General features: G+C 35.0%; 1 protein-coding gene across 1 annotated transcript; it reads right to left on the bottom strand.

The window, feature by feature from the left end:
* Window positions 1–23041: 23041 nt before the first annotated feature.
* LOC142519690 (putative E3 ubiquitin-protein ligase XERICO) lies at window positions 23042–23497 on the bottom strand. Its single transcript, XM_075622721.1, has one exon. It carries the CDS (start codon window positions 23495–23497, stop codon window positions 23042–23044), a length of 456 nt encoding a protein of 151 aa, XP_075478836.1.
* Between the last annotated feature and the right edge of the window lie 2953 nt (window positions 23498–26450).

The following is a 26450-nucleotide window of genomic DNA, read 5'->3' as shown; positions in this document are numbered from 1 at the left end:
ATTGACCTTCAAGGCGCGATTGGTGGCAAAAGGATATACTCAAAGACAAGGAGTTGACTTTGAGGAAACCTTTTCTCCAGTTGCAATGTTCAAGTCCATAAGGATTTTGCTAGCCATAGCTGCATGGTATGACTATGAGATATGGCAGATGGATGTTAAGACAGCTTTTCTTAATGGGGATATTAAGGAAGAGATTTACATGTCTCAACCCGAAGGGTTTACATCTATCGGAAGTGAGCATATGGTATGCAAACTTCAAATATCTATTTATGGTGTAAAGCAGGCATCTAGGAGTTGGAACCTCAGATTCGATAGTACAATCAAAGAGTTTGGTTTTGCTAAGAATCCTGAGGAACCCTGTGTGTACAAAAAGGTCAGTGGGAGTGCTGTGACATTCCTTGTGCTTTATGTTGATGACATTCTATTCATTGGGAATGATGTAGGGATGTTGCAATCAACTAAGATATGGTTAGCGAGTAAGTTCTCGATGCAGGACTTGGGTGAAGCATCTTTTGTATTGGGAATACAGATCTATAGAGATAGATCAAAAATATTTCTTGGTCTCACCCAGTCCACATACATTGATACCATCGTGAAGCGGTTCTCGATGGATCAGTCCAAGAGAGGACATCTACCAATGTGTCATGGCGTGTCCCTATCCAAGTCTATGTCTCCCAAGACTAATGCAGAGATAGCGGCGATGACAAGCATTCCTTATGCATCTGTGATTGGTAGCATCATGTATGGGATGATATCTACACGTCCTGACGTGGCTTTTGCACTAAGTGTAGTGAGTAGATATCAATCCAACCCTGGTCTTCCACACTGAAAAGCTGTGAAAGACATCCTCAAGTATTTGAGAAGGACCAATAAGTTGTTCTTGGTCTATGGGGGTGGAGAACTGAAATTGGAAGGCTATACCGACTCTAGCTTCCAAAGCGATATCGATGACTCGAAGTCAACCTCTGGGTTCATATTCATGCTCAATGGTGCTGCTGTCACTTGGAAGAGTTCCAAGCAAGACAGTATAGCGGATTCCACCACTGAGGCAGAATATATTGCTGCATCAGCTGCAGCAAAGGAGGCTGTTTGGATAAGGAATTTCGTCCAAGAGTTGGGCGTCATTCCTAATGGAGTTGCTCCTGTCCCGGTGTTTTGTGACAACACGGGAGCCATTGCTCAAGCAAAGGAGCCGAGTTCTCATCAGAAGTCCAAACATATACTGAGAAAGTACCACATCCTCCGAGAGATAGTGGAAAGAGGAGATGTCACAATTGACAAAGTTGGCTCCGCAGATAATGTTTTTGATCCGCTAACTAAGCCTTTACCTGGACCTTTATTCTAGAAGCATCGCGAATCAATGGGTTTGAAGCATATGGGTAGTTGGCTCTAGTGCAAGTGGGAGATTGTTAGAGTAGGTGCCCGTAGAGCCAAGTGTTGGCCGAGTTTTCACCATGAAACTCTATGTATGAACAGTCTTTATTTTAATAATATTTGAAATTATTATTTTGGCACATCTTTATCTGTATACCCATGCTAGTTGCATAGATAAAGCCCTTGAATATACAAACAGTAGAAAGAATATGAGATGCTCATATGATGAGTATCATGAAACTCATATTTGTAATACTGTATATTCTAAAAAGTTCCTAGTCGATTCAGCCGCCACTAAGAAGGATATAGGCCGCTCGAGTTCGAGACTAGTATCTGCGATGTGAGTACCATGTTTCATTGGTAGGGGACATTGTGATGTCCGAGCATGCAGATAGGTGCTCCTGATAGAGTGCACTGAACAACCCTCCATAAAGGACTTTCTAAGTGGTTCTCACTTATCGAGTGGAAACGTTCTAGTTTATGGTTGTACACCATTAGTCCTTATGACCCGGGACAACATTGAGACTCTATGTGCTAGAATTACACTTTGACTTGTTTACCGACTCTCATGGGGTCATCAGGTGGCAAGGTTGGGTGTTTTGTCGAAAAATATAGGAGTCGATGCATTGTAGTCGGGGATTCACCGCTTACCTTCGGGTATGGATATCCTATGTGTTCTCATGTGTATGTAAGTTGAAATCTCTGATCAGAGTATGGTGGTAATTATGAAAGGGGTTTCATAGATTACACCATCGATGCAACTACGACATGACACATAGTATCGATTCATTGACAACTCTCGATAAACCAATGGTTGTCGAATCGGTCGGGATATATGAGTTGAAGGGACCGTACTGTACGCTAGCCATAATTGAATGGTTCTTGCAGGCACTATCATTTGATACCTAGGGAGTCATGTAAGCGATGCTGCTAGGCGTTTAACATGGTTGGTTGGGTACTATCAGACTTGAGTTCTGACGTTCTTGTTATCAAGGAGTTGATAAGTAAGAATTGAGCAATTAGGGTATGCTCATATAAGGACTTGTTTAGTCCGAATCACATGGAGATGTGAACCCACGGCTAGTTGTATCAATGAATCATTGAGGGCCACACAATTACTAGCTTTCTAAATCCCGTTGAGAAGTAAAATAGTTCAATATGTTGAACGGCTTATAAATGAGTTTATAAGCGTAAGAAAAAAAAATAGAAGTATGACTTCTATGAGAGAAATATAACTTTTAATTTGTGGAAGTGCTCCTAGATTAAAAGTAGGCCAAGTGAATAATGTATTTGAAAATTGTGATTTTCATAAACATTATTATGGACTAAATTAAATTAATTCAATGGTTGAATTAATTAAACACTAGTGGGCCTAGTAGAGTCCAAATAATTAAATTAGTTCAAGTGTTGAATTAATTAAATAACATTGGGCCTTGTAGAGCCCAATTGCAAATAATTATTTAACTAGTGGACTTGAGTAAAATCAAATAAAGTTTAATTGGGCTCAAATATGTTTGAGACAATTAAATTAAAGTCCATGGGCCTTGAAATTGTTACAAGCCCACTCAAAAATGCATGCATGGGAAGTGAAGAGTTGGGAGACAACCTTTTGAATAACCAAGGCATGGCATGCACATGCTTAACTCAACTTTTTCAGGGACCAAGAAAAGTCTTCCAACCTCTTTCCCTCCATCACTTTGGCCGAAAATTCATCTCACTTTCTCTCCAATTTTTGTTCTTCAAGTTGTTGAGGAATTCATACTCTTCTCTTTGAAAAATCTTCTTATTTTTCTAATGCAAAATAAGAAGGATTCTAGCTAGTTGGTGGTGGGCCTAATTTTGGAGAAAGGAGGAGAGGTTGTAGATTTGTCTTGCCTTTGAAGAGCCTTGTTGTTTACAACTTGGTTGGAGCCATTACATCAACCTCAAGTGGTTGATAGGTATAATTTCTCAACACCCTATGTATGACAAAGGTGTTTAGTATATGTTACACACTAATACTAAGGTGCTCGATTTTTCTCTTGCAAAAACCGAAAATTTTGTACCTGCCGTTGCGCATTCGGGCACCTAAAAATCGATCCCTTTCAGTTGTGATGGGTTTTTGGATTCGATTGTTGATATGGATAGAATGGTGAAGTTGAATATTGATGATATTGATGTTGTGAGAGAATTTCCTGAGGTATTTGAGGATTATGTGCCGGGTTTACCGCCGGACAGAGATGTAGAGTTTGTTATTGATCTAGTTCCGGGTACGGTTCCTATTTCTAAGGCTCCGTACAGAATGGCCCCGACAGAGATGAAAGAGCTGAAAACGCAGTTGCAAGATCTATTAGATAAAGGTTTTATTCGGCCGAGTTCTTCGCCTTGGGGAGCTCCGGTTCTTTTCGTCAAGAAGAAAGATGGGTCTTTGCGGCGTTCCGGACCAGGTATGGTCATTACGTATTTCTGGTTATGTCGTTTGGTCTGACTAATGCTCCCTTCAGTCTTCATGGATTTTATGAACCGGGTGTTCAAACCGTATTTGGATAGCTTTTTCATTGTTTTTATCGATGACATTTTGATTTATTCCAAGACCAGAGAGTTTCATGTAGAGCACCTCAGAGTTGTTCTTCAGTTGTTGAGAGAGAAGAGGTTGTATGCTAAGTTGAAGAAATGTGAGTTCTGGTTGGAGAAGATTTCTTTCTTAGGCCATGTTGTCTCGAAGGATGGTATAGCTGTTGATCCAGTAAAAATCGAGGCGATTCAGAAGTGGCCTATTCCTACCACTGTATCAGAGGTACGTAGTTTTCTTGTTTTGGCGGGTTATTATCGTCGTTTTATTGCAGACTTTTCCAAGATTGCCCTGCCGTTAACCAATTTGACAAGAAAGACTGTGAAGTTTGAGTGGTCCAATGAATGCCAAAGTGGATTTCAAGAGTTGAAAGATAAGTTGACGACAGCTCCGGTACTTGCATTGCCCAGTGGTTCAGAGGACTTTGTTGTTTATACCGATGCGTTGAAGAAGGGTCTCGGTGCAGTGCTGATGCAACGTGGAAAGGTTATAACCTATGCTCCTCGTCAGCTGAAGGACTACGAGAAAAATTATCCTACGCATGATCTGGAGCTTGCAGCTGTGGTTTTCGCCCTGAAAATCTGGAGACACTATTTATATGGCAAAAAGTGTGAAATTTTCACGGACCACAAGAGTTTAAGGTACTTGTTTTCCCAGAAAGAACTCAATATGCGACAGAGACGGTGGTTAGAGCTTGTCAAAGATTATGATGTGACGATTAGTTACCACCCTGGGAAAGCGAATGTTGTAGCAGATGCATTGAGCCGTAAGTCGAGTTCTTCTTTGAGTTCTATGATCCAGAAGCCATTGTTGTTAGACTTGCAACGAGAGGAAATAGCTTTGGTAGTCCCAGGAACCATTGCTCGCTTTTCAGCGTTGGTCATTCGGGCTACATTGACGGACAGAATCCGTAGAGAGCAGGTCAATGATTTACAGTTGATAGAGATGAGAGCGAGAGCAGAGGAGAGAGGTAATTCAGAGTTTGGGATGAATGGAGATGGTTTGATGACACTCAGAGGCCGTATATGTATTCCTGCTGGTGATGATATTCGGCGAGACGTCTTGATAGAGGCACATACCGCGCCATATTCGATACATCCAGGTAGTACCAAGATGTATCAGGATCTTCTTAGACTCTATTGGTGGCCAAGTATGAAGAAGGATATTGCTATGTTTATTTCTCAGTGCCTAACTTGTCAGCAGGAGAAAATCGAGCATCAGAAACCTGATGGGACATTGCTATCATTGTCGATTCCTCAATGGAAATGGGAGCATATTACGATAGTCTTCGTGACTGGTCTTCCCAGAACGCAGAAAGGTTTTAACTCTATTTGGGTTATTGTTGATCGATTGACCAACTCCGCGCATTTTCTTCCGGTCAAAACAATGTATTCCATGAACCAGTATGCCGAAGAGTATATAGCAGAGATTGTTAGACTTCATGGTGTTCTTGTGTCAATCGTATCTGACCGTGACCCTAGATTTACTTCAGAGTTTTGGAAGAGTTTGCATAGAGCTATGGGTACACGGTTAGCATTCAGTACAGCATATCACCCCCAGGCGACGGTCAATCAGAGAGAGTTATTCTGATTTTATATGATATGCTCAGAGCTTGAACTATCGACTATTCTGGTAGTTGGGATTCCAAATTGCCTCTTGTTGAGTTCACGTACAATAATAGCTACCAGGCGACGATTGGCATGGCACCGTATGAAGCACTTTATGGCAGAAAATGTAGATCTCCCTTGTATTGGGACGAGATTGGTGAGAGAAAGATGTTGGGTCCAGAGTTGGTCCAACAAACAGCTGATGTTGTTGCTGTTATCCAAGAAAGAATGAAGACAGCGCAGTCAAGACAGAAGAATTATGCTGATGTACGACGTAGGCCGTTGCAGTTTGAGGTTGGTGATTATGTGTTCTTGAAGATTGCACCTCTTAAGGGTGTAATGCGGTTTGGCAAGAAGGGAAAGTTGAGTCCAAGATTTATTGGCCCATTTGAAATCTTGGATAGAGTTGGTGATCGAGCCTACAGGTTAGCCCTACCGCCAGATCTTGATAGAGTTCATAATGTTTTTCATGTCTCCATGCTCAGAAAGTATATTGCAAATCCTTCCCATGTTCTTTGCCACGAGCCATTGGATTTGACGCCGAATTTGACGTACCAAGAGATTCCAGTTCAGATTCTGGATCGCAAAGTTAAAATGTTGAGAAATAAAATGATCGGCATTGTTAAAGTCCTTTGGAGGAATCATTTGATTGAAAAGCCACGTGGGAACCAGAGGATGAAATGAAAGAGAAGTATCATGAGTTGTTTGCGCAGTGACGTCAATTTCGAGGACGAAATTCCTTTAAGGAGGGGAGATTGTAATATCCAGGCTTAGGGAACGGTACGGTTTAAGATTTCGAATGTTTATGGATTATTTGGTTAAGTTTAAGTATAGTTTTGATGTTCAGAGTTGTGATTTATGGTTTATAGTATTGTTGGTTATACTTGATATGTGGTTTTGTTGTAGCATCGTTGCGGTTTAATTCATGGTAATTCGTATATTGAGCCAATTGGTATGAGGCCAATTGGAGTGGTTAGATAAGACATAGAGGTGCAAATTTCATGTTGAGAGTGTTGCCGAAATATGAGGAGAAGAGACGTTGCGATTCGATTTTTAGCTGCAAAGTTTATTGTTGGCTTCAGAGGAGAGTGCACCCGCACTGAAAAAGCTACCGCACCCGCAGTGTTTGGGCAGAGCCTTCAGCGCACCCGCGGTCATTTGAGCAGCGCACGCGCGGTCGTCGCCTTTGAATTTTCGGATGTAGTTCAGTAAGCTCAGCGCACCCGCGGTGCAAGGCGTAGCGCACCCGCGGTAGATGAACAGTGAAAGCGTGTTTTCGAGATTTAAGTGTTTTAAATACAAGAGTTGTCCTCATTTCTCTCCTCACTCTCGATTTCTTAGCTCTAGGGAAAGTTAGGGTTCCATTTCCTTTCATTTGGTGCCTTTGATTCAAGCTTTTTGTTGGGTTTTGAAGTTAGAACAAGGTTATTTTGGGTTCAAGAAGCTAAGGTAAGCTTGTGGTTTTGTTTATTCTTGGATTTTGGTGTTGGGGAAATCATGGGTTTGTTGATGGTGTTGGTTTTATGGATTTAATGGTATGGTTGTTTGATTATTGGATTATTGATGGTGCAATACATGGTTTATTGTTGTAGGTTTTGTACCAAGAGATTAGAATCAAGCTTCTTGTTGGTTGTAAGTGGAATTCATTTCCTTGTGCTCACATAATAATATATGTATGTTATTTCAATGGTTTTAGCATGTTATTCCCTTCCACTTGATTCATGTTATGTATTGATATACTTTTTTGTATATTGGAGAATATTGTATGTCTCAATTATGTCAAAGGGAATACAAAAGAAAAGAGTATGCAAAGTGTTTGATTTAATGCCCAAGAGAGAGTTGAAATGATTTATTGGATTGATAAAGAGATAGTCAGATATTGCATGCAATTAGTTAATCAACGACTATAGGCTTATATTGTAATGCCCGAGAATTTAATCCTAGTAATCTGTAATTATTGATTTATAATTTGATATCATTATGAGAGGATTAATCGGGACACGATTTGATTCAGCATGAAAAGATGTAAGTGCGAGGACAGTGCCTTTCTCGCACATGTGCGACATGAGACGCGCACATGCGCGAAATGGGCAGAGGGTCTCGCGCATATGCGCGGTGGGTGTGCGCGCATATGCGCGAGCTGTGCGAGGGTTTAAAGTCAACTCCAGAGAGTGGGCGCACATGCGCGACGGGGAGCGTGCACATGCGCGAGATGTCCAGAGAACCTCGCGCACATGCGCGATGTGTATCCGCGCTCATGCGCGAGGGTACCCGAGAATTGGGCAAAATGAACAAGGGCCTCGCGCATATGCGCCGAGTAAGGGCGCGCATATGCGCGAGGGGCTATGCGAGCTACGCGCCGAGACATACTGTCTCGCGCATATGCGCCGAGTGATGTCGCGCATATGCGCGAGACGTGTTTTTCAAAGGGCGAGCCACCTAACCTTTACATGCAACGTGTGAATATATATATACATACAAGGCTTCGTTCAAAGAAAAGAAAAGAGGGAAAAACGGAAAACCGAGGCCAACTTCAAGTTCTTGATTTTAGATTCTGATTTGCGATAAATCCGTCCGTTAGATTTTGATTCCGACTTCAGTACTGTGTTCCTACCGACGCAGGCTACAACTGGACGTAAGTTTTATTGAGTTCTATCATCACTAGAAAATAAGATGTTATAGGAATTTTATATGATTCATATATGATGTTCTTGACATGTTAGACATCGTAGAATCGAAGTCAAATTGAGAAAAAGACTGATTATGGAATTGTTATGATTTTCTGATTATATGGACTGAAAACCGGGAAGATTTAGGTTATTGATTGATTACAGATTGTATCGGATATGAGTTATGATTTGTAATTGATGTCTGTTGATTTGGTATTGACGGGGATACTGAGATTGTGCCGTTATGCTGTTGATTTGACTTAAATCCAGATTAAACAGATTAGTGTTGAATTAAGAATGGAATATTGATATTATGATTCTCGATATGTCGTTTCAGATTTACAGAGACAGTCTTGAGTTCAGAAATGATATTGCTTCAGACCAAGACTACAGACGAAAGGTATAAGTCAATGTGGTACCGGGAGATCGACTCGAGTATAGTTTGATATACTTGAGTTTACCTAAATCACATACTTATTATTATGATTGTGTTTATTGATTTGATTTGATATGCTTGTTCTATTGATTTATAGGAAGCATGTATTCGACGAGTATTAGACGAGTGATCTTGTGACAGAAGCGCCTGATAGTGGTGGGATCGCCACGGTCACATTGCACAATGTCACAAGATAGGAAATTGGTGAAAACGCCAAAGTCTGTGACGGTTAGGTCAAGACACTGGATGTTTGGTTATATCGACGTGGATAGAATCGGAGTTTCTTCTATTACTGTTGGTCGATATAAGAATACCACATCTGGAAACCGGGATCCCTAAACTAGGATTGAGTCTAGTCTGAGTCGTGGAGTCACGAGTACGATTGACAGTTTTATAATGATTATGTTTTCAGACTTTGATATATATTACTGTTATCTGTTACATGCTTTTTTATTGATTATATGATTGCATGTTCGTTGATTTATACTGGGATGTATTTCTCACCGGAATTTTCTGGCTGTTGTCTTGTTTGTATGTGTACATGACAACAGGTGGGACATGATCAGGGTCCAGGAGATGAGGAGAGATCGTGATAGAGTGGAGACTTCGGACTTTGATGTATATAGGGTTTTGACACTTGATAATTAGATGTTGAACCTTAGTTTTTACTGATTTGTAAACGGTACAGGACTTGTACTTCATTTTATACTGAGATGTATATAAGTTTTATTTCATTACGTTCCGCAATTTAAAAAAAAATTTAGACCCTGTTTATTATAATTGATTAAATAGTCCCAATGACGATTAAGAACATGATTAGAGTCCGGGTCCCTACAACATGTGGTATCAGAGCAATAGATCCTTAGATTGAGATAGGAGCTAGTGAGCGGGGTAGATTGAGGTTTCTTTCCTGCTTTTGAATGCTAGCATGTCTTACTGCTTTAATACATGTTACTTGTTTATCTGATTTGATATGGTAATATGTTTTATTGAGAATGAATCAGCACCGATTCTGGATCAGCAGTAAGATGATCAGAGGAGGACTGAAATAGGTTTGTTGTATTTTGTTACTAATCATTTTGGTAATCAGATATGCCTCCTCGAAGAATACCAGAACAGGGTAGCACTTCGAATCCTCCAATGGATGTGACAGCAACTCCAATGGAAACATTGTTGAAAAGATTTCAGTCATTTCATCCACCAACTCTGAAGGGTACTGAGAATTCAGTAGATTGTGAGAGTTGGCTAGATGATATCGAGATGCTATTTGAGTCTTTAGACTATACTGATGAGAAGAAAGTGAAACTGATAGGGCACTAGTTGCATGATGTGGCAAAGAACTGGTGGATTACCACAAAGCGGGCCTTGGAGCATCGAGGTACGACTATTACCTGGAATGTCTTTAGAACTTAATTTTATCAGAGTTTTTCCCAGTATCGTACAGGAAAGACAAGGGGGCTGAATTTGCCAATTTGAGACAGAGTCAGTTGAATATTGAGGAATATGTGACTAAGTTCTCTACCTTGCTGCGATTTGCTCCACATGTGGCCGAGAATGAAGAAGCTATTGCGGATCAGTTTATCAATGGTTTGAATCCCGAGATTTTTACATTGGTGAACACAGGGCGACCGAATAATTTTACTGATGCCCTGAACCGAGCCAAGGGAGCCGAAGCCGGTCTGATAAGACAGAGAGGAGCTTCGTTTGTGCCACCAGCACCGAAACCACAGCAACCACCCCCTCGGTTTGAAAGTGGCAGCAGTAGTGGCAAAAAGAAGGATTTCTTGAAAGCTAGAGGAAAGCAATTCAAGAAGTCAGGAAGTAGTTCTTCTAGCTCTGGGAGTCCTCGACAGAGCCAGAGCTATACGGGACCTTACTGTAGCACTTGTGGAGGGAAGCATTCCACATAGTTTTATGAAAATACTTCGTAGGAATTAATCCTTCCTGTATAACATTTAAATCTGCACCACTATCAATCATAGCAATTAAATTCTTTTTATAAGAATTTTCAATTAACAAAGTAATATTGGTGTACCATTTTTGAGATATAATCATGCTTAAAACAGATAAATGTTTTTGATTTGGATCAGGAAAAGAAATATCTTGAAGATTATCAAAACTATCAGAATTTTTAACTGAATTATTATTATTAGTTTCAATAATTGAAATATGATAATTTAAACTATTATTATTATGTTGTAAAATTTTTACTTGTTCTTTAAGATTATCTATTTCTTTGACTAAATCCTGTATAGTAACTGGATTTTGTTTACTATATTTCTGTTGTTGAAGATTTTTAACTTCTTTCACATAATAAGATTGTTCTTGTTTAACAAGAATGTTATTATTATTATTATTGCTAGTTGAAGCAATATTCTCCATTTGATCAATAATTGTAGGTTTTAAAACTGGATCCTTAATCATTTTAAGGAATTCTAAAATATTATTGTTAGTTAATACATTAATTTTTAAACCATTAAATTGAGACACGAGTTTATAAAAATCATCATTTTGATTTTTATTATCCTCTATATGATTTATACAAGATTTTTCTTGTATACAATTATTACATTCATCTAAATCAGATATTTCTGATTCACTATCTATAATTTCATCTGAAATATAAGGTTCTGAAGAATTCGCAGTTTCACTGTCAGAATTATTATTCGAATCCATTATTATTTTAAATAATGTTTCTTTTAGATTTTCATTTATATCTAAATTATTAATTTTGTTTTTAGCCCAACATTGATTGGCATAATGTCCTGGCTTTTTACATTTTCTACAAATTATTAATTTATTTTTGTATTTTTCTTCTTTCCGTAAATCACGGCTTTCTTTTCTTTTCTTCTTTTTATCTCTTTGTCTATCAGACAAATGTCTTTTCTTTCTATAAAGTTTTTTCATCTTTTTCTTTAATTTTCTTCTTACCTTTATTAGGTAAGTCCATACCAAATTGATCACAAAATTTACCTAATTGTTTTTTCTTAAGTAAATTCTATCTTTTAATTTGATTATTTAATTTTAATTCATTACAGAGAGCTAAACCCTCTTTTATACAAGTATTAATTAAATTTCCATAAGTATAATTATCATATGGAATATTAATCTCATCTTTTCTTAAGACTTTTCTAATTCTTTCAGCAAATAGAAAAGTTAACCATCTATAAATTTAGCTTTCCAGAAACTATTATTACAATCTGGTATCTCATATATACGAGATAAAAAGGTATCTTTATACCATCTAAAATCAGTAAGTGTTTTACATTTTAGATTACTTAATAAAGTACGAATCTTTTCACTATCATCAGTGAATTTACCAGTAAAGTGTTCAATCATAGTCATTATTAATGAATAAACTAAATTTTCTGATTGAATATTATTCTCAATTTTTATTGAATTAATAATATCTTCTTTTTGGAATTGATTTAAATAATTATCCCACCAACCTTTAAGTTGGCCAGTAAATCATGATATAATCATCTTAGCAATATTTTTATCAGTATTGCCTGAAGTTTTACACACTGTACTATACATAAGCATTCTGTGAACAGTATTATAAATTTGATTATCACTAAAACCATCAATATTCCATTCATAAATACTTTTCTCATTATAACTATTAGCAAAAATATATTCTTGTTCTTCAATAAGAACATCCATGGGAGTAGGTCTATTATAATAATATTTGTTCTGGGTAGGTCTATCTGCCCATTTGATTTTATTAATTTCTTCATCAGAATGATTCTCATCAAACTCTTCATTAAGAGTATTTAAATTCAGATTTTTAAATTTTTCTTCTAATAATTTTTCTATAACAGAAACAGAATATTTAAATTTAAAATCCTTTATATCTGGAGAGGATTGAATACAAGAAGTAGCAATAGAAACAATATTAGTTTCTTCTTCTTTGGTTTGAATATGAACATCTGGTTTGATTTGATTAATAGCCAAGATAATTTTATCAATACGATCCTTAAGAGAAACTATCTCTTCTCCTATTATCGTAAGATACAAATTTGTATAATTCTGTTTTTCAATTATCTGATTAATATGTTTAACAGTTATTTGTAATGTATCATTGTCAAATAATTTTGAAAATGCAGTAAAATTTAAAATTTTATTATTCTTCTCTATAATAAAAGATTGTTGAAGAGGATAAGCAGATTTTTGAATCTGTCCAGAAGAAAGTTTATAATTTCTTTCAAGAATAGAAATATAATCTATGATAAAAGTTTTAAAACACCAAGGAACAAAATGTATTAATTTATTCTGGTTTTCACAATATTTATAAAATTCCGAAACAATATACTCAAATTCTTCTTCAGAGAAACTTTTAAAGTACCAATATCTGAAAGATTCCCATTTGGATAAATAAAATTCTGCATTGATCCTTGCTCTAGCAAGAGATCCTTTAGTAAAATCAATTTTTGATTTACTATCCATTAAATACTAAAATTCATTTCTGAAACTGTATCAGTTTCTCTAACTTTTTGAAAGTTACTTTTGTGAACAATATTGTTTTGATTAATTATTAACTCATCTACGGTATCTTGTACAGAAGACTCAACATCTTCTCTTATCTGAGAAGTAGAAGCTCTAGAAGTTTGAGGAATATCCACCATATAATCTAAGGGTGAAATAAAAGAATGACTAGATTTTGATCTAGCATATATAGAAGATGGTAATAATCTTCTTTTTTCATTATTAAATTATATTTGAACAGATCCTTCATTATTTTGAATAGCTTGTTGTAAATCCTTATTTATTATAGGATTTCTAGGAACAGCTTGTTCAATTATCCAGTTTTCTGGAAATTCAATTTTTTCCCATTTTATAGATCTACGGGTTGTAATATTAGATCTATTAAAATTAGTTTCTATAAGAATAGTTTCATTTAATTTTTTATCTATTTTTTTACACATAGAATTCAGTGTAAATAATGGTTTATAATAAATACGATAACAGATACATATAACTTCTGTTCCAGGAGTATAATTATAACCATGAGTTTTAACATTTAATGTTAAAGAATCTAATATATTAATATCAGACAAAAATAAAGATAAATTAGGATAAACATCAAAATATACTGGACCATGTGCCAGACTATATTGAATTATTCCCATAAGGGATTGTTTCTAATTCAAATTTCTATCATCTCTTAAAGCTGCTATGAAGCTTTCTGGCAGTCCTTCTAATATTAAAGGTCTAAGAGCAATTTGAATTAAACCTATATGCATGAATCTATAATTTTTCATATAAGGCAAAATATCTTTATTGTTTAACAATCTAATAACCATTTCATTATTATGAAGTGGTACTGATGATTCTGTAGTTTTTAACTACCTGTTTAAAACCAATTTTTTCAAAGGTTCCTAACTTATGGATCATTTTAGATTCTATCTTAGGAATAGTTCATTTATTCAATAAATCTAAATTCTCAGGTAAATCATATTCTTCATTCAAACTGTTAGAACAGTTTCTTTCATACCGAAAATATTCATTTGAATAAAAAGTTCTAAATTATTATCCAGACTATTTCCATGGCTCTGATACCAATATAATACAATTAATATAATATAATACAATTAAAAAAAAGATAATATGAATCAAATGAATTCAAAGTTGCACAACAGAGGGGAGAGAGAACGAAGAAAGAATAGTATTTTGAATCTTCTTTTCGATTTTGCGACTTATTGGTTTATCTAATCGACGAACCGACTTCAGTTCTGGAATCGTTGATACGAGATCTTCGATTTAAGGTATAAATTTTATATTTTTGATGATGTTTGAAATTCGCCGATTTCTGGAATAAATCCAATAAATTGTTAAATCATACAGAAATTGAATATTGGTGAATAGTGTATGATTTTAACGAAGTAGAGAAGATTATAGTGGTGTTATTTTGAATTATTTCTAATTTATTATAATTATGGATTTTTAATCGTTGGATTGAGATTGATGAGTTGTTTGTCAGTTGTTATTAATTCTGATTATATATTCGGAGTCTACGAAATATAGGCTATACGTTGATATAAAGTTGTCGTAATTTGACGGATGTTGTAAAATAGCCTATTATTTGAAGTTAATTAATTAGAGTGTATTTTATGTGAGTATTGTGAAATAAAATACACCAGAATATTAATTGTTGAACGATAAGAATTTATAATCGAGTTTTATACTTTGTTGAATTCATTGTTGTTGGGCTATTTGATGTTGTGCATTGAGGCTATTATGATTGTGTTGATACGGTGATAATGATCTGATAATTGTTGTTGAATTATTTAGATACGTCACAAGGCTCGGGATCAAAGAAATAGCCAGATTTTATATATATTCTCGATTATCAGGTACGTGTTGACGTACGAGCATATGTTGTTATTATTTAGTATTGTTGAATAATATTGCGTTGAACGTTGGTAAATCACTGGTATTGGGTGATTAGATATTATATCTGTTGTTGTTTATTATTGTTGATGTTGTTGGTTGTCGTTGTTGGGAGACGTCATGTTGATATTGTTCGTTTAACGATATTGCTGTCGCCGGAGTTGGGGTGCGACGTATCGTCGATGTTGTCGTTGCAGTAGTATGAGAGTGATGTTGTTGATGTCGTGCATGGTTGGTGACTTGATTGTCCAGAGACAGCAAATGGAGTATTTTGTTATCATTTCAGTTATATTTTATGTTGTTAATATAACTATTATGTATTACGATGATTATTGTTGTGTATGTTCACCCTTTGGGGGCTGTTTCTGTTGGACAGGTTACAGGACTATGCTGTTAGATAGGATAGTAGTGAAGGACTAGGTGTGTCTAGTCAAACAGTCCTGTAGTTGCTAGGAGATAGAGACAGTATAGCTTATTTTCTTATTTAAGTTGTATGTGTATATTTATTATACTGTTTCTGCTGCACTGATGTAGATAATGTGATGATTGCACTATTTTATCGTATATGCATTATATTATTACGTCGTCGAAAAGAAAATTTTTATGCATATGACGTCACATGTTGTATGATTACGTGGCAAGGTTTGGGGCGCCACAATAAGTAAATGAAATTCGATTATATTAGGATATTAGACATAAAACTATTAAAGTAATGTTATGAAGGAATCGAAGAATACAAACTAAAAATATCGGAGTTCGTATAATTTTTGTAAGCTTCAGTTTATAGGTTTGAGAAAAATATGATTAGGGAATCATTTGAGGAAATTGCGAAATTTGGGAATTTGGTTAAATAAAATTTTTTATTATGTTTAAATTGATTGACACTTGTGATTGCTATAATTTCTAATATCCAAAACCCTCTATTTTTTTTAACCTTGTTGCTAAACCTCATACGCATGAAGTCATTTGAGGAAATGTTTAAAGTTATTAAGAAACAATTTGTAGTGTCATACGATTTTTTTTTCAGATTATGAAATTTGGAATCTAAGTTCCAATTGACGATTAAGAGTATAATTGTTACTAAAAGACATTTATTTTAGGACCGATTGAAAATATGTATTGGGATTATGTAGTAAGTTTTATTAGGTAAATAATTTATGATCTTATGGATGCTAGGTTCTGTGATATATGAGATTTATGGGATTAGATGGAACTGAAGTTACATGGATCAATAAAATGGTAGTGTTCTTAACAGAACAAATTTTAAGTTTCAACAAAATGTAATTCAGGAATAATAAGTTATTTACGTGAGGCTGGTAATTAAAGATCTTTGGATAAAATTTTATAATCAATTTTCAAGTTCCAATGTAGAAATTATTTTCTGAGCACTAATTAACCCTGTGAATATTAACTTTGAATTTTGAAGAATGTTAAACGCTTAAAATGGTTATGTAGGATCTTAGATTATCTTGACTACAATAAATTAAGAAAAGATATTTCCAGGTTAAAGAAATTAAATCAAATAACTTTTCTTATTATGATTCACTAATGAGAAAATTTAATATATGTGGGGCCCCGGGTCCGATATCTAATACTAATAATTTTAATTGTATCAAACCAAACGATTTAATAAAATATATAATTTCTTGTTCACAAACTGACATAAACATCGTCAGAATAATTTAAATGTCTCAAATGTTTGAAATATAATTTTCAACATGTCAAAATAACTAGTGAACAAAACTAATCCAAACATCATCAAATAGCTCCTAAGACCCGAGAATCCCACTCTAACTCGTATCTCCTCGCCTGGAACTGGACTCTGGCATCCCAAGCCTCGCCTCACCTACCGTCAAGCACATGAAAACAAGAGGTATCCGACGTGCCGGTGAGTATAAACCCAGTATGATACAATCAATAACATATGAGAATTTAAAATTTCACAAAGTTCATATAAATCCATAAAGATGCAATATAATGCAATGCATGATCAGAAGCTGTGGGCTATCAATAAATTTCAAGATCAAGTGAATCATCTGGTCATAGGGTACCCAAGGGAATAGAATCACCCAGCAACAGCCACCGACTCATCCGCTCTGGGTGGGGTGCTGTGTTCTACAATTCCAGGACTATGGTGCGCCTATAGAGAGTGTTCAGGCCATAGCAGCGACCTCCGCATACATTATGCCAACTCAACTATAGCCCCATACGTCCAACAAATCAATAAATCAAGGCGACCTCCGCCATATCAAATCTGAATCAAAAAGTGGCTCAATATGCAATGGAATGATGCATTTCAATCTCATCAAGTCAATATCATAATAAGCTCATCTCAAAAGATCAATCATCAACAAATCACAAATAATTCATCAAGCCATCGAATTTTCAATTTAAAATAAAAATGATACTTTTACCTCTTATGTTACCGACCGTAACATACTTTTCAAATATTACCAAAAGAAGATCGAAATGCGTAGGTGAAAAGTCTTGAACCTCTGAAGTCTACTATAACTCAAGAACTCGGATCATTTATCAAAACAGAGCAGTTTCTTTACAAAATTCATAATTAATTCAATACGGCTTCAAATCAAGATCCGCATAATTGGATGTGCAAGAAAACTCAAATCCCAACAATTCTTCTTCACAAACTTTTGTCAAATAAAGTCATTTACTCAGCCGTTCATAATCTGAAACATACAACATAATTTTCGAAATTCTGCATCCGTACCAATCTGACACATTTTAGTATTTGGAGCATAACTCCCTCAATACTCAATGGAATCAAGCCCAGTTTATATCATTTCGAAGACAAGACAATGTTCTATAACTTTTTTTTGAATAACAAATTCCGAATCCCAACCGATTAATACCAGAATTCGAATAAACAAAAGCCATGGACACAAACTCGGGATTCTAGACCAGGTTTAGTAAATATAGCATATCTCTTTCAATTCTTCATGGACTTGAGTGATTCTTGAACCAAATCGAAGCTAACTTGATTATCTACAAGTTTGATGAAGACCATAACTCCAAAATCCAACCACAAATGTCCCATAAACACGAAATACAGAAGGCGTGGAAATTGTTCTTCGTACATAAACAAGAAACCATTCTCATATCCCTTTTAAATTCAAACCAACACAAATACAACATCTCCAACATCTCAATATCTCAAATATCAATTCTAAACTTCAACCCATTTCCAAACTTGAATAAAAATATAATATACTTACACCATCTTGAAGATCTTGAAGAGATGATCATGAATCTATCTTTATTTCTAAATTTCCTTGAGCAAATCTCCCTTAAAATTAGAAAGAAGATTGAAAATGGAGAGGAAATGGATGTGGGTTTGTGTGAAGGAGGAGAAAAATGATTGGAAGAGGTGAAAGTTGACTCAAATATTGATTTTTCGCGTCTGTAGCGCCGCAGCGCCACCTTTTAGCGCCTCAGCGCCAAACCTTCGCAAACTAGCGCCTAGGCGCCACTTTCTAGCGCCGTACCGCTTGAATAGTAACCCGATGAACAGTACCGTGAACAGTACCCGTGAATAGTAATTTTTTTATCGAATTTTGTTTTTATTTTTTTTTTAAATTCAGACATTACAATATAAGATTTAATTAAAATGATCATGGAATTAGTAATTATATTGGAAGGTGGATTAAAGTTTTTCACCCTTAGTGTGACAAAACTTTTGTAAATGTAATATTATAGGACACTATCTTGAATTGCGAGGTTACATATAAGTGTTCAATTTTATAGCGGTGTTTAGAATTAAATCATAATGTGAAATAGTGACTCGATAGACCTGAATCATTTAAATATTTTGAATGCTTGAGATTTAAGAAAACGAAAAAATGATGATAGCGTTAATACAATATGTTTGACATATAAAGGAATGGTTTTAATAAGTATCAGTCATTAAGATGTTTTATAATCATGGATACTATATGATGACTATGAATCGAAACTGGGTTTGACAATAGAAATATATTTTAGGGAAATTAAATTATACGATGAGGACGACTTAAGGTAAAGTCAACCAATTAATTAATATTTGGGAAGACAAAATAAATTAAGGCATTTTAAGATTTATAATTGATAGAGGATGTTGAGTTAGTTAAATCTTTTATTTCCTTGAGATCAAGAAATTTGGTATAAATATATAAAAATGGAAGATGTCATATCAGAATACGAATCGAAAGCATGATGAATGCAAAAGTTAAGCCAATCAGATTAAGTATGAAGTGAATGAGATAGCCTAAACTTCAATAATCAAGATTAGACAAATTTTGAGAACGAAATTTTATTTAGGGAGAGGATTTGTTACGCCCGAAAATCAGTCCATGTAAACCGCATGCATGAAAATTATTAAATTGCTAAAATATTTTAATTAAATGATTTTGGATTCATGAATGATATATTTTGAGTGACTAAATGATTAATTGTATAATTTTGCTCGATTGCATAACTTAAAGATTTTCAGGCGAATATCGGTGGTTGGCTCGGGTAGAGGACCGGAGACGATTAAGGTGTTAAAAATTTAAAAACTATGTTTTTATTTTTAGTTAAGAAAATATTTATGTTAAATAATTTAAGAATTATGACATTTTAAGATCAAATTTAAATTAATTATTGGGAGCAAGGAAATTATGTATTTTATAAGGGATATTTTGAAATATATATTTTTAAATATTTAAATTTGAGGCCTAATAATTTTATAATTCTTAATGGACCTATTTTATTAATTAAAAACTAGGGTTGATTAAGCCAATTAATTTAGTGATTAAAGAAGCCTTTTATTATTTATTTTAAAATAAGTAAATAAATAAGAGTCATAGCCCTAAACACACACACACACAACCCGAAACACACAGACACAATTTACATGACTTGAAAGGTAGAACAGCTGTCGAAGACTAAGAGTCTTACAAGGGAGATTTTGAATTTTTTTCTCATTCGTTCTTCGATCTTCTTCCTCATTTTTCCTTCAAACAACGATTACCCGACTCCCTTGCATCCCAAGATGGGTTTTCAGTCGGGTTTTGACGAGGAAAAAAAGGTAGAAAAAGGGTAGAAATCGTCCTTCGTTCGTCGCTGACGTTCCACCACTTTGATATTCGTATTTCGAGTGTTTTAAATGCAAAAGCACGTTCTAAATCTTTCTTTAGGTGCCATTCAAATCAAAATATATCTGTTTTATGTTTTGAAGCATAAAAATTATACTTATCAATTTATTTGAGGATTGGATGAATATTTTTTAAAATTTTGATGTTTTTAGGTTGTTTGAGACGTGTTATGAATTTTAAGGGACACACTGCCATTTGAAAACGTTACAGGGTTGGAAAAGGAGTCTTCTAAGGGTGGAATGAGGTCTGGACGAAATCGAGACAAGGGTCATGCATGAGGCGGGTTCGGTTATGATTTTTCATGTGTATACTTGTGATGGCTCGATGGAGGTTGTACTAGGGCTCGACCAAGCTAGGTCAAGGCCCTGTGCAGGCCATGTCTAAGGGCTAGGGAGAGGGCTAGCAAGGCTGGACTCGCTGATGGACGAAGGAAGGGAGTTGCGGCCACTAGGATGGAAGTTTAGGGCTCGGTTCTTTTGGGAGGCTAGGCGAGGAGGCTCTGCACGGTTAGGGCTGGTCAGGGGTTGGTCCAGTAGGGTCAGTAGCGTCCTAGAAAAGGGGCTAGTGGTCTGGTGCAGGCTTGGCTAGACTTGCGTGGCTAAAGGGAGAAGTAGCGTGGCTTGGGGTTGAAGCAAGGATGCGTATGGCTTAGGGTAGAGACTAGGGGCTGGTTCAGGCTGAATAGGGTGGTCCTAGAAAGGTGTAGAAGGTCTGGACGTGGCATGCCTGTGGTTTGGTCCGCAAGGGGCTCGATGGTTGGTGAGGGCGTGTGGCTTGAATTGAAGGGAAGGGCGCGATCATGGCTAGGGAAAGAAAAGGGCTCGAACCGTGGTTCACGGGGGATGGTTCATGACTTACGGGGGCATTTTAGAGATGAAAAGTTTAAATTTAAAATTTGGGAAGAAAATATTAAGTTTTGAATCTATTCGGGTTTAAAAGGCTTCAACGATTTAGTTATTAAGTCATTAAATAAAAAGACTCGGTTTTACGTCTAAGAAAAATGTTAGAAGTCAAGTTTAAGCTTATATGATGGTTTGAGATAGGTTCGAGTTGGAAAAACTCAAAATTCAGAAGTTCGAAGTCCAGGGGTAAAATACTCATTTTACGTGTCGGGTAGTGAGAAAGGCCTGGCAGTGTCCTGAGGGAGTCACGATATATGCTAAATGATATTTTAAAATGTTTATGATGAAAATATGATATTTTTATGATATATACAAAGGATTTACGATTTTCTCGAAAAAAATTGCTATTTTATGATTTTTGAAAGAAAATGATATTTCATAAATAAAAGGAGAGGAAAAATATTTTGAAGGATGTGAATTGAATGGGACACTGAGAATATGTGGGGGGATTCGTTTTAAGAAGGAATTATGAACTTACAAATGAGAATATCTTGAGGGAAAAGGCCCTAGAGGGAGCTCGTTTACAAGAGAAGGCCCATAAAGAGCCAACGATCGTATTTTTAAATTTTTGCCACGGACTAGTGACGAGAGTTGCTGATGCCCTGCCCCCAGATACTTGGAGTATAGATTGATCAATCGACCGAGGATAAATGATAAAGGATAATAATTTTCAAAGATCAAATTCACCCAAAAAGATATATGATGAGGAAATGATTTATGATGTTAAAATGATTTACGTTGAGGAAGCTGAATGATATTACGTGTTTAAATGATTTACGAAAATGATATATTCTTAAGAGTTTTTACACCAGCTTATTTCATTGAAAGATTTATTTTAAAGCTGCATGTGCATTTATATGTATTATTTGTTATATATCGTTAGAACATGCCGAGTTATTACACTCACTAGGTGTGAATAATTGCAGGAGAGGATAATGTTGAGGGAGACACTGACGTATGAATGGATCGGGTCCGTCAGTACATTCCCGAGGAACAAATATCTATTTTTCAGCATTAGCTTAGTATTTAAAGTTTAAGAAAATTTTGAGAATAATTTTGTGAAAATTTTATGGTTGATTTTGAAACTTAAATTGTCATATTATTTTAAGCTGACTTACGTATTATGATTGACGATTTATGGATTTTTATGTATTTAAGATTTTTAAATATTAGTTTATTTATGTTGGATGGTTTCGAAATTTAGAGGAAAATGTTTATTAAAAATAAATTCCCTAGTATTTATTTAAATTTTAAATTTAAAAGTATATAATACATGTTTAGAATATATGATACACTTCTTAATGAGTTTTATGATCTTACGTTGAGTGACAGATCTCATAGTACTTTATATATATTAAAAAACTTTATTTATGTAGCTTGTATAAGTATAAGGATAAAACAATTTTCATAATTGGGTAACATCTTGGAATATTATTAAAATAAAAATTGTTTTTATAAAAAAATCAATAAACTAAAGCAACAAGTTAACTCTCTAGCATCTGCTCTAACATTTCACTCATGTTTGATTCAGTTAATGTGTCTTCATTTCTCTGACATAAAAATCGTTTCATTAACTTTGTCATTAAAAAAAAAACATTTTGCCCCTCCTATTTCTTCTTTAGGATTCTGATTATTAATCAATTGTCTGTTATATCCAAAATTGACAGTTATATTCATGTTAAATTACGATTAAAACACTTCTATCCCAACATGCAACATAAGCATAGGACCAAACGCCTAGTACTTCTGTACCACATAAGATTAACAAAGTTATATTATTATGATTGAGGTTAATAGAACATGCGGAGGCATTTTTCGAGTAACACTTCACGATACATACAACACATACATTAGTCGTCACGAGGACCCGTCGCTACGAGAGGACGCAAAATGTTGGTGGCTAAACATAAACATTAGATTACACAATCTGATGAACGAAATTTTGGTAGATACAGATATTCACACTGCGCACGCTACTGATACTCACATGGGGCAGTCATATTCTTCCATTTCTTGAGGTATCAGATAATTCCGGCAAAGAGGACATGTTGCGTTCCAGTACTTCAACCACTTCTCCAGGCACAACTTGTGGAAAATGTGGCCACAAGAAAGGCGATTAACCTCTGATGTTGGCTCAAGTGCAGTTAGGCAGATTGAGCATTCTTGTTTGGGGCAGTCGGCTAAGAAAATTGAATCATACCGAATTGCTGGTGTTCGGCTTCTGAACTCCTCCATGTACCATTCTGAGCGCCTCGCACAGTATTCAGATGAATCAGAGGGCTCGACCAATAATTCTTGCCATGATTTAATATGAATGCCGATCACATGAAGTATTGAGCAAACAATTTCTTTGAAAATGGAGATGGATATTGCTGTGTTTGCCAGGATTATACAGAGGACTCCGGCATCGGCTGGATTAGGATAAGATGATATAGCCATTCTGAAAAGGCAAACCTAATCAAAATTCGATTTGAGTCAGCCAACATGAGGCTATATTTGGACAAGGTACCAACAAAAGAACCGCAACCGTAATACATGGTATTTTCCCCAAATTATGCAACATAATCTAACCAACTCAATTTTTTGCACATAGAAAGGCCAATATCAATAAAAAATTTCCAACAGTTTTACAAAACTTTTGTGGGCTTTGCACATTTTGGTTGTTGAACCAAACAAATCATGCTCGGTTAAGAAAAATCCCCACACTCAGTGGAAGTGCAAACTCAAATACTCTTTTACAATCGAGAAACACTCAAATCAATCAACCAAGTAATGATTTGACCAAATACTCACTCAATCCAAGCTTTTGTTGTGCCTTAATCATCAACTTCATCACCCACCATCTATCCTAAGCCTACTTCACTTCTACTGTGAGGGTGGCACAAAGTCATGGGGGTGATGAATGCACGACACACGCGAGGTGTCGTGAGGGCTAAATCCGTAACAAGTGGTATCGCAGCCATATAATTGTACCACATTTGTGAAATAATGGTAAGTAGCTCTTCGAAAGTGAATCACAAAACATCAATTTGAGTTCCAAAATAAGATCGGCCTAAACTTTCACCAAGATAACGTTTCTCAGAAACCATGTAACAGGACTCGCAAGTTGCAAACAACCAACCACTCACAAAAGGAATATTTCCATTATTTCGAAATTTGAATACATCCTTCCTCAAATTTCCTCGTAGATTCATTCACATAACACTACGCTTTTCTTGACACAACATCGAAAAACAAAACAGAAATTATACGCACAATAGAGGAAATCATTCATCTTCAAGACAAACCATTTACAACACAAAAATGGCCAAAACAAAACAAGATCAAATCAAAACAGAATCACCACAGCAGCAATCAAGACCATATCCAACATCATGAGGGTAAAACAGAAGATCTATCAAAACTAAGAACATGAGATCCCAAAAAAGAAAACAAAGAACGGAAAGATTCGAACACATTAAAAGAAACAGCTACTTGTGGTGACACAGTACAAGAAATAATTAGACAAGACTCACAGTTTAAGATATTGAGCTCAAAAATCAGTTTTTTTTCCAATCAAGAATGGTGAGATTGAAAGAAAGAGAATAAATTTTGTTTGTGAGGTGAAAAATTCAATTGGAATTTTGGTAATGATACATAAAAACAGTATATTTATTTTAATTCTAATTTTGTGTTTTCTAGATGAATCTCAAATTGTGCTAAAGCGACTGTTGACCCCACCACAGAGCCAGTGGACTCACTTCCCAATGCTACCTCTTCCCCATCATCGCCAGCCAAGTTGGGTTCAAACTATCTTTTTAGATTGTTTAGATGTCAGAATCCCATTAAATTACACTCCAACTTCTGTCGTTTTGTTGAAGCTTGAAGCTCCGTTTATAATTATTTTCTAATTTTTAAATAAAAATATTAATTGATTTTAAACCGTTCTCAAGTATAGTTTTTAAACTAATAACCGTGTACTTCGTGATTACAAAATATTGAAATAAATTCAATAGAATTTTATAAAACTATAGAACGATAAAATAGATTGATATATCTGGTAAAATTTTAAGATGTTGGATGATTTTCAATAAGAAAGAGATTTATGGTTATTGATTTGAAGGATTTGTTGATTGTGGTAAGAGGAAAAAATAGAGAATCGTAATTGAGTGTATTTTTGGGATATTTTAAAGGCTTCACTAAAAAAGGTTTCGATATCATTTATAGAGTGCTTTCAAAAGATAATGGTTTTGTAAAAGTTATTAAGTTTATAAATTATGGAAAAATGAGAAAAATTAAAAATTATTGGTGTTTGAAAGTAAAAATTAAAATCTGAATTTTTTTTAAGGTAGAGTATTTGATAAAGAGTATATTTCCTTTAACACGGTCTCATAGATTTATATCCGTAAGATAGATTAATCTGGTTCGTATCTATAGTGTTAGCATGCCAAGCAATAGGAGGGTTCCTGTCCATCCTTTGACGTGCACCCTCGGATATAGCTATAGAAATGTTGAGTTTGAGAATCTTTATTGACTCATCAGTTCGACAAACCATATATCGTAATCATGTGCAGCTAGATATATCTGCATATGAATTTTTAGTCATTATAATCCTCTTTAGTGGGAATCTTGTTAAACATTTTGAATATATACTTTAAAATTTTCTTTAATATGGTTTAAAATTTTCTTTAATATATCATTTTGAATATATACTTTAAAAAAGTTTTGAAAGAAAAACTTACTTTGATACCACTTTTTATAATCGAAAATATGTTTAGATGGGTAATAAATAAATACTTTAAAATTTTCTTTGAAAACTCAAGCCGACGTTAATAGTTGTTAGTTGTTAATGCCTTTTTCTTTAACGGCTATAGATAACTAGACCGCTGCAAATTGTTTTCAAGTGCGAAAATGGTATGACTAGACTAGTGATAATGTATATTCAATATTAGATAATATTTTAAAAACTTAAAAAATTGACCACCCTTAATATTCAATATTTAAAATCTACACATACAGAAATATAAAGTTTAAAGTAAATGACACGATGTTTTTATAGAAGTTAAAAATATATCATTCGACATCTCCTATCTTCCATTTAGGAAGAAATTCACTAAAAAACTTTAATTTATATAATCATTGTACAAACCCACTTCAGCCAGAGCTTATCAATTCCTAAATTGGAATTTTTAGTATCACCACAATAACAATACAAATATCTAGTTGTCTATGAAACTCACTTCAGAAAGAAAACTTCCAACAAATAGCTTGAGCAACTAGACTTAGAAAGGTATCACATAATTATTCTTTATGGTATGATATAAAGAATGAGTGTGTGCTATGGTGAGAGACTTGATATTGAAAGATTTAGAATGCTCGAAATCTGACAGATAGTAGTGTCTTTGATAGAGGG

Source organism: Primulina tabacum, chromosome 11 (assembly GCF_025594145.1).
Source record: "Primulina tabacum isolate GXHZ01 chromosome 11, ASM2559414v2, whole genome shotgun sequence".
NCBI lineage: Eukaryota > Viridiplantae > Streptophyta > Magnoliopsida > Lamiales > Gesneriaceae > Primulina > Primulina tabacum.
The sequence above is the reverse complement of the archived record's forward strand: the minus strand, read 5'-3'. Positions and strand labels throughout refer to the sequence as shown.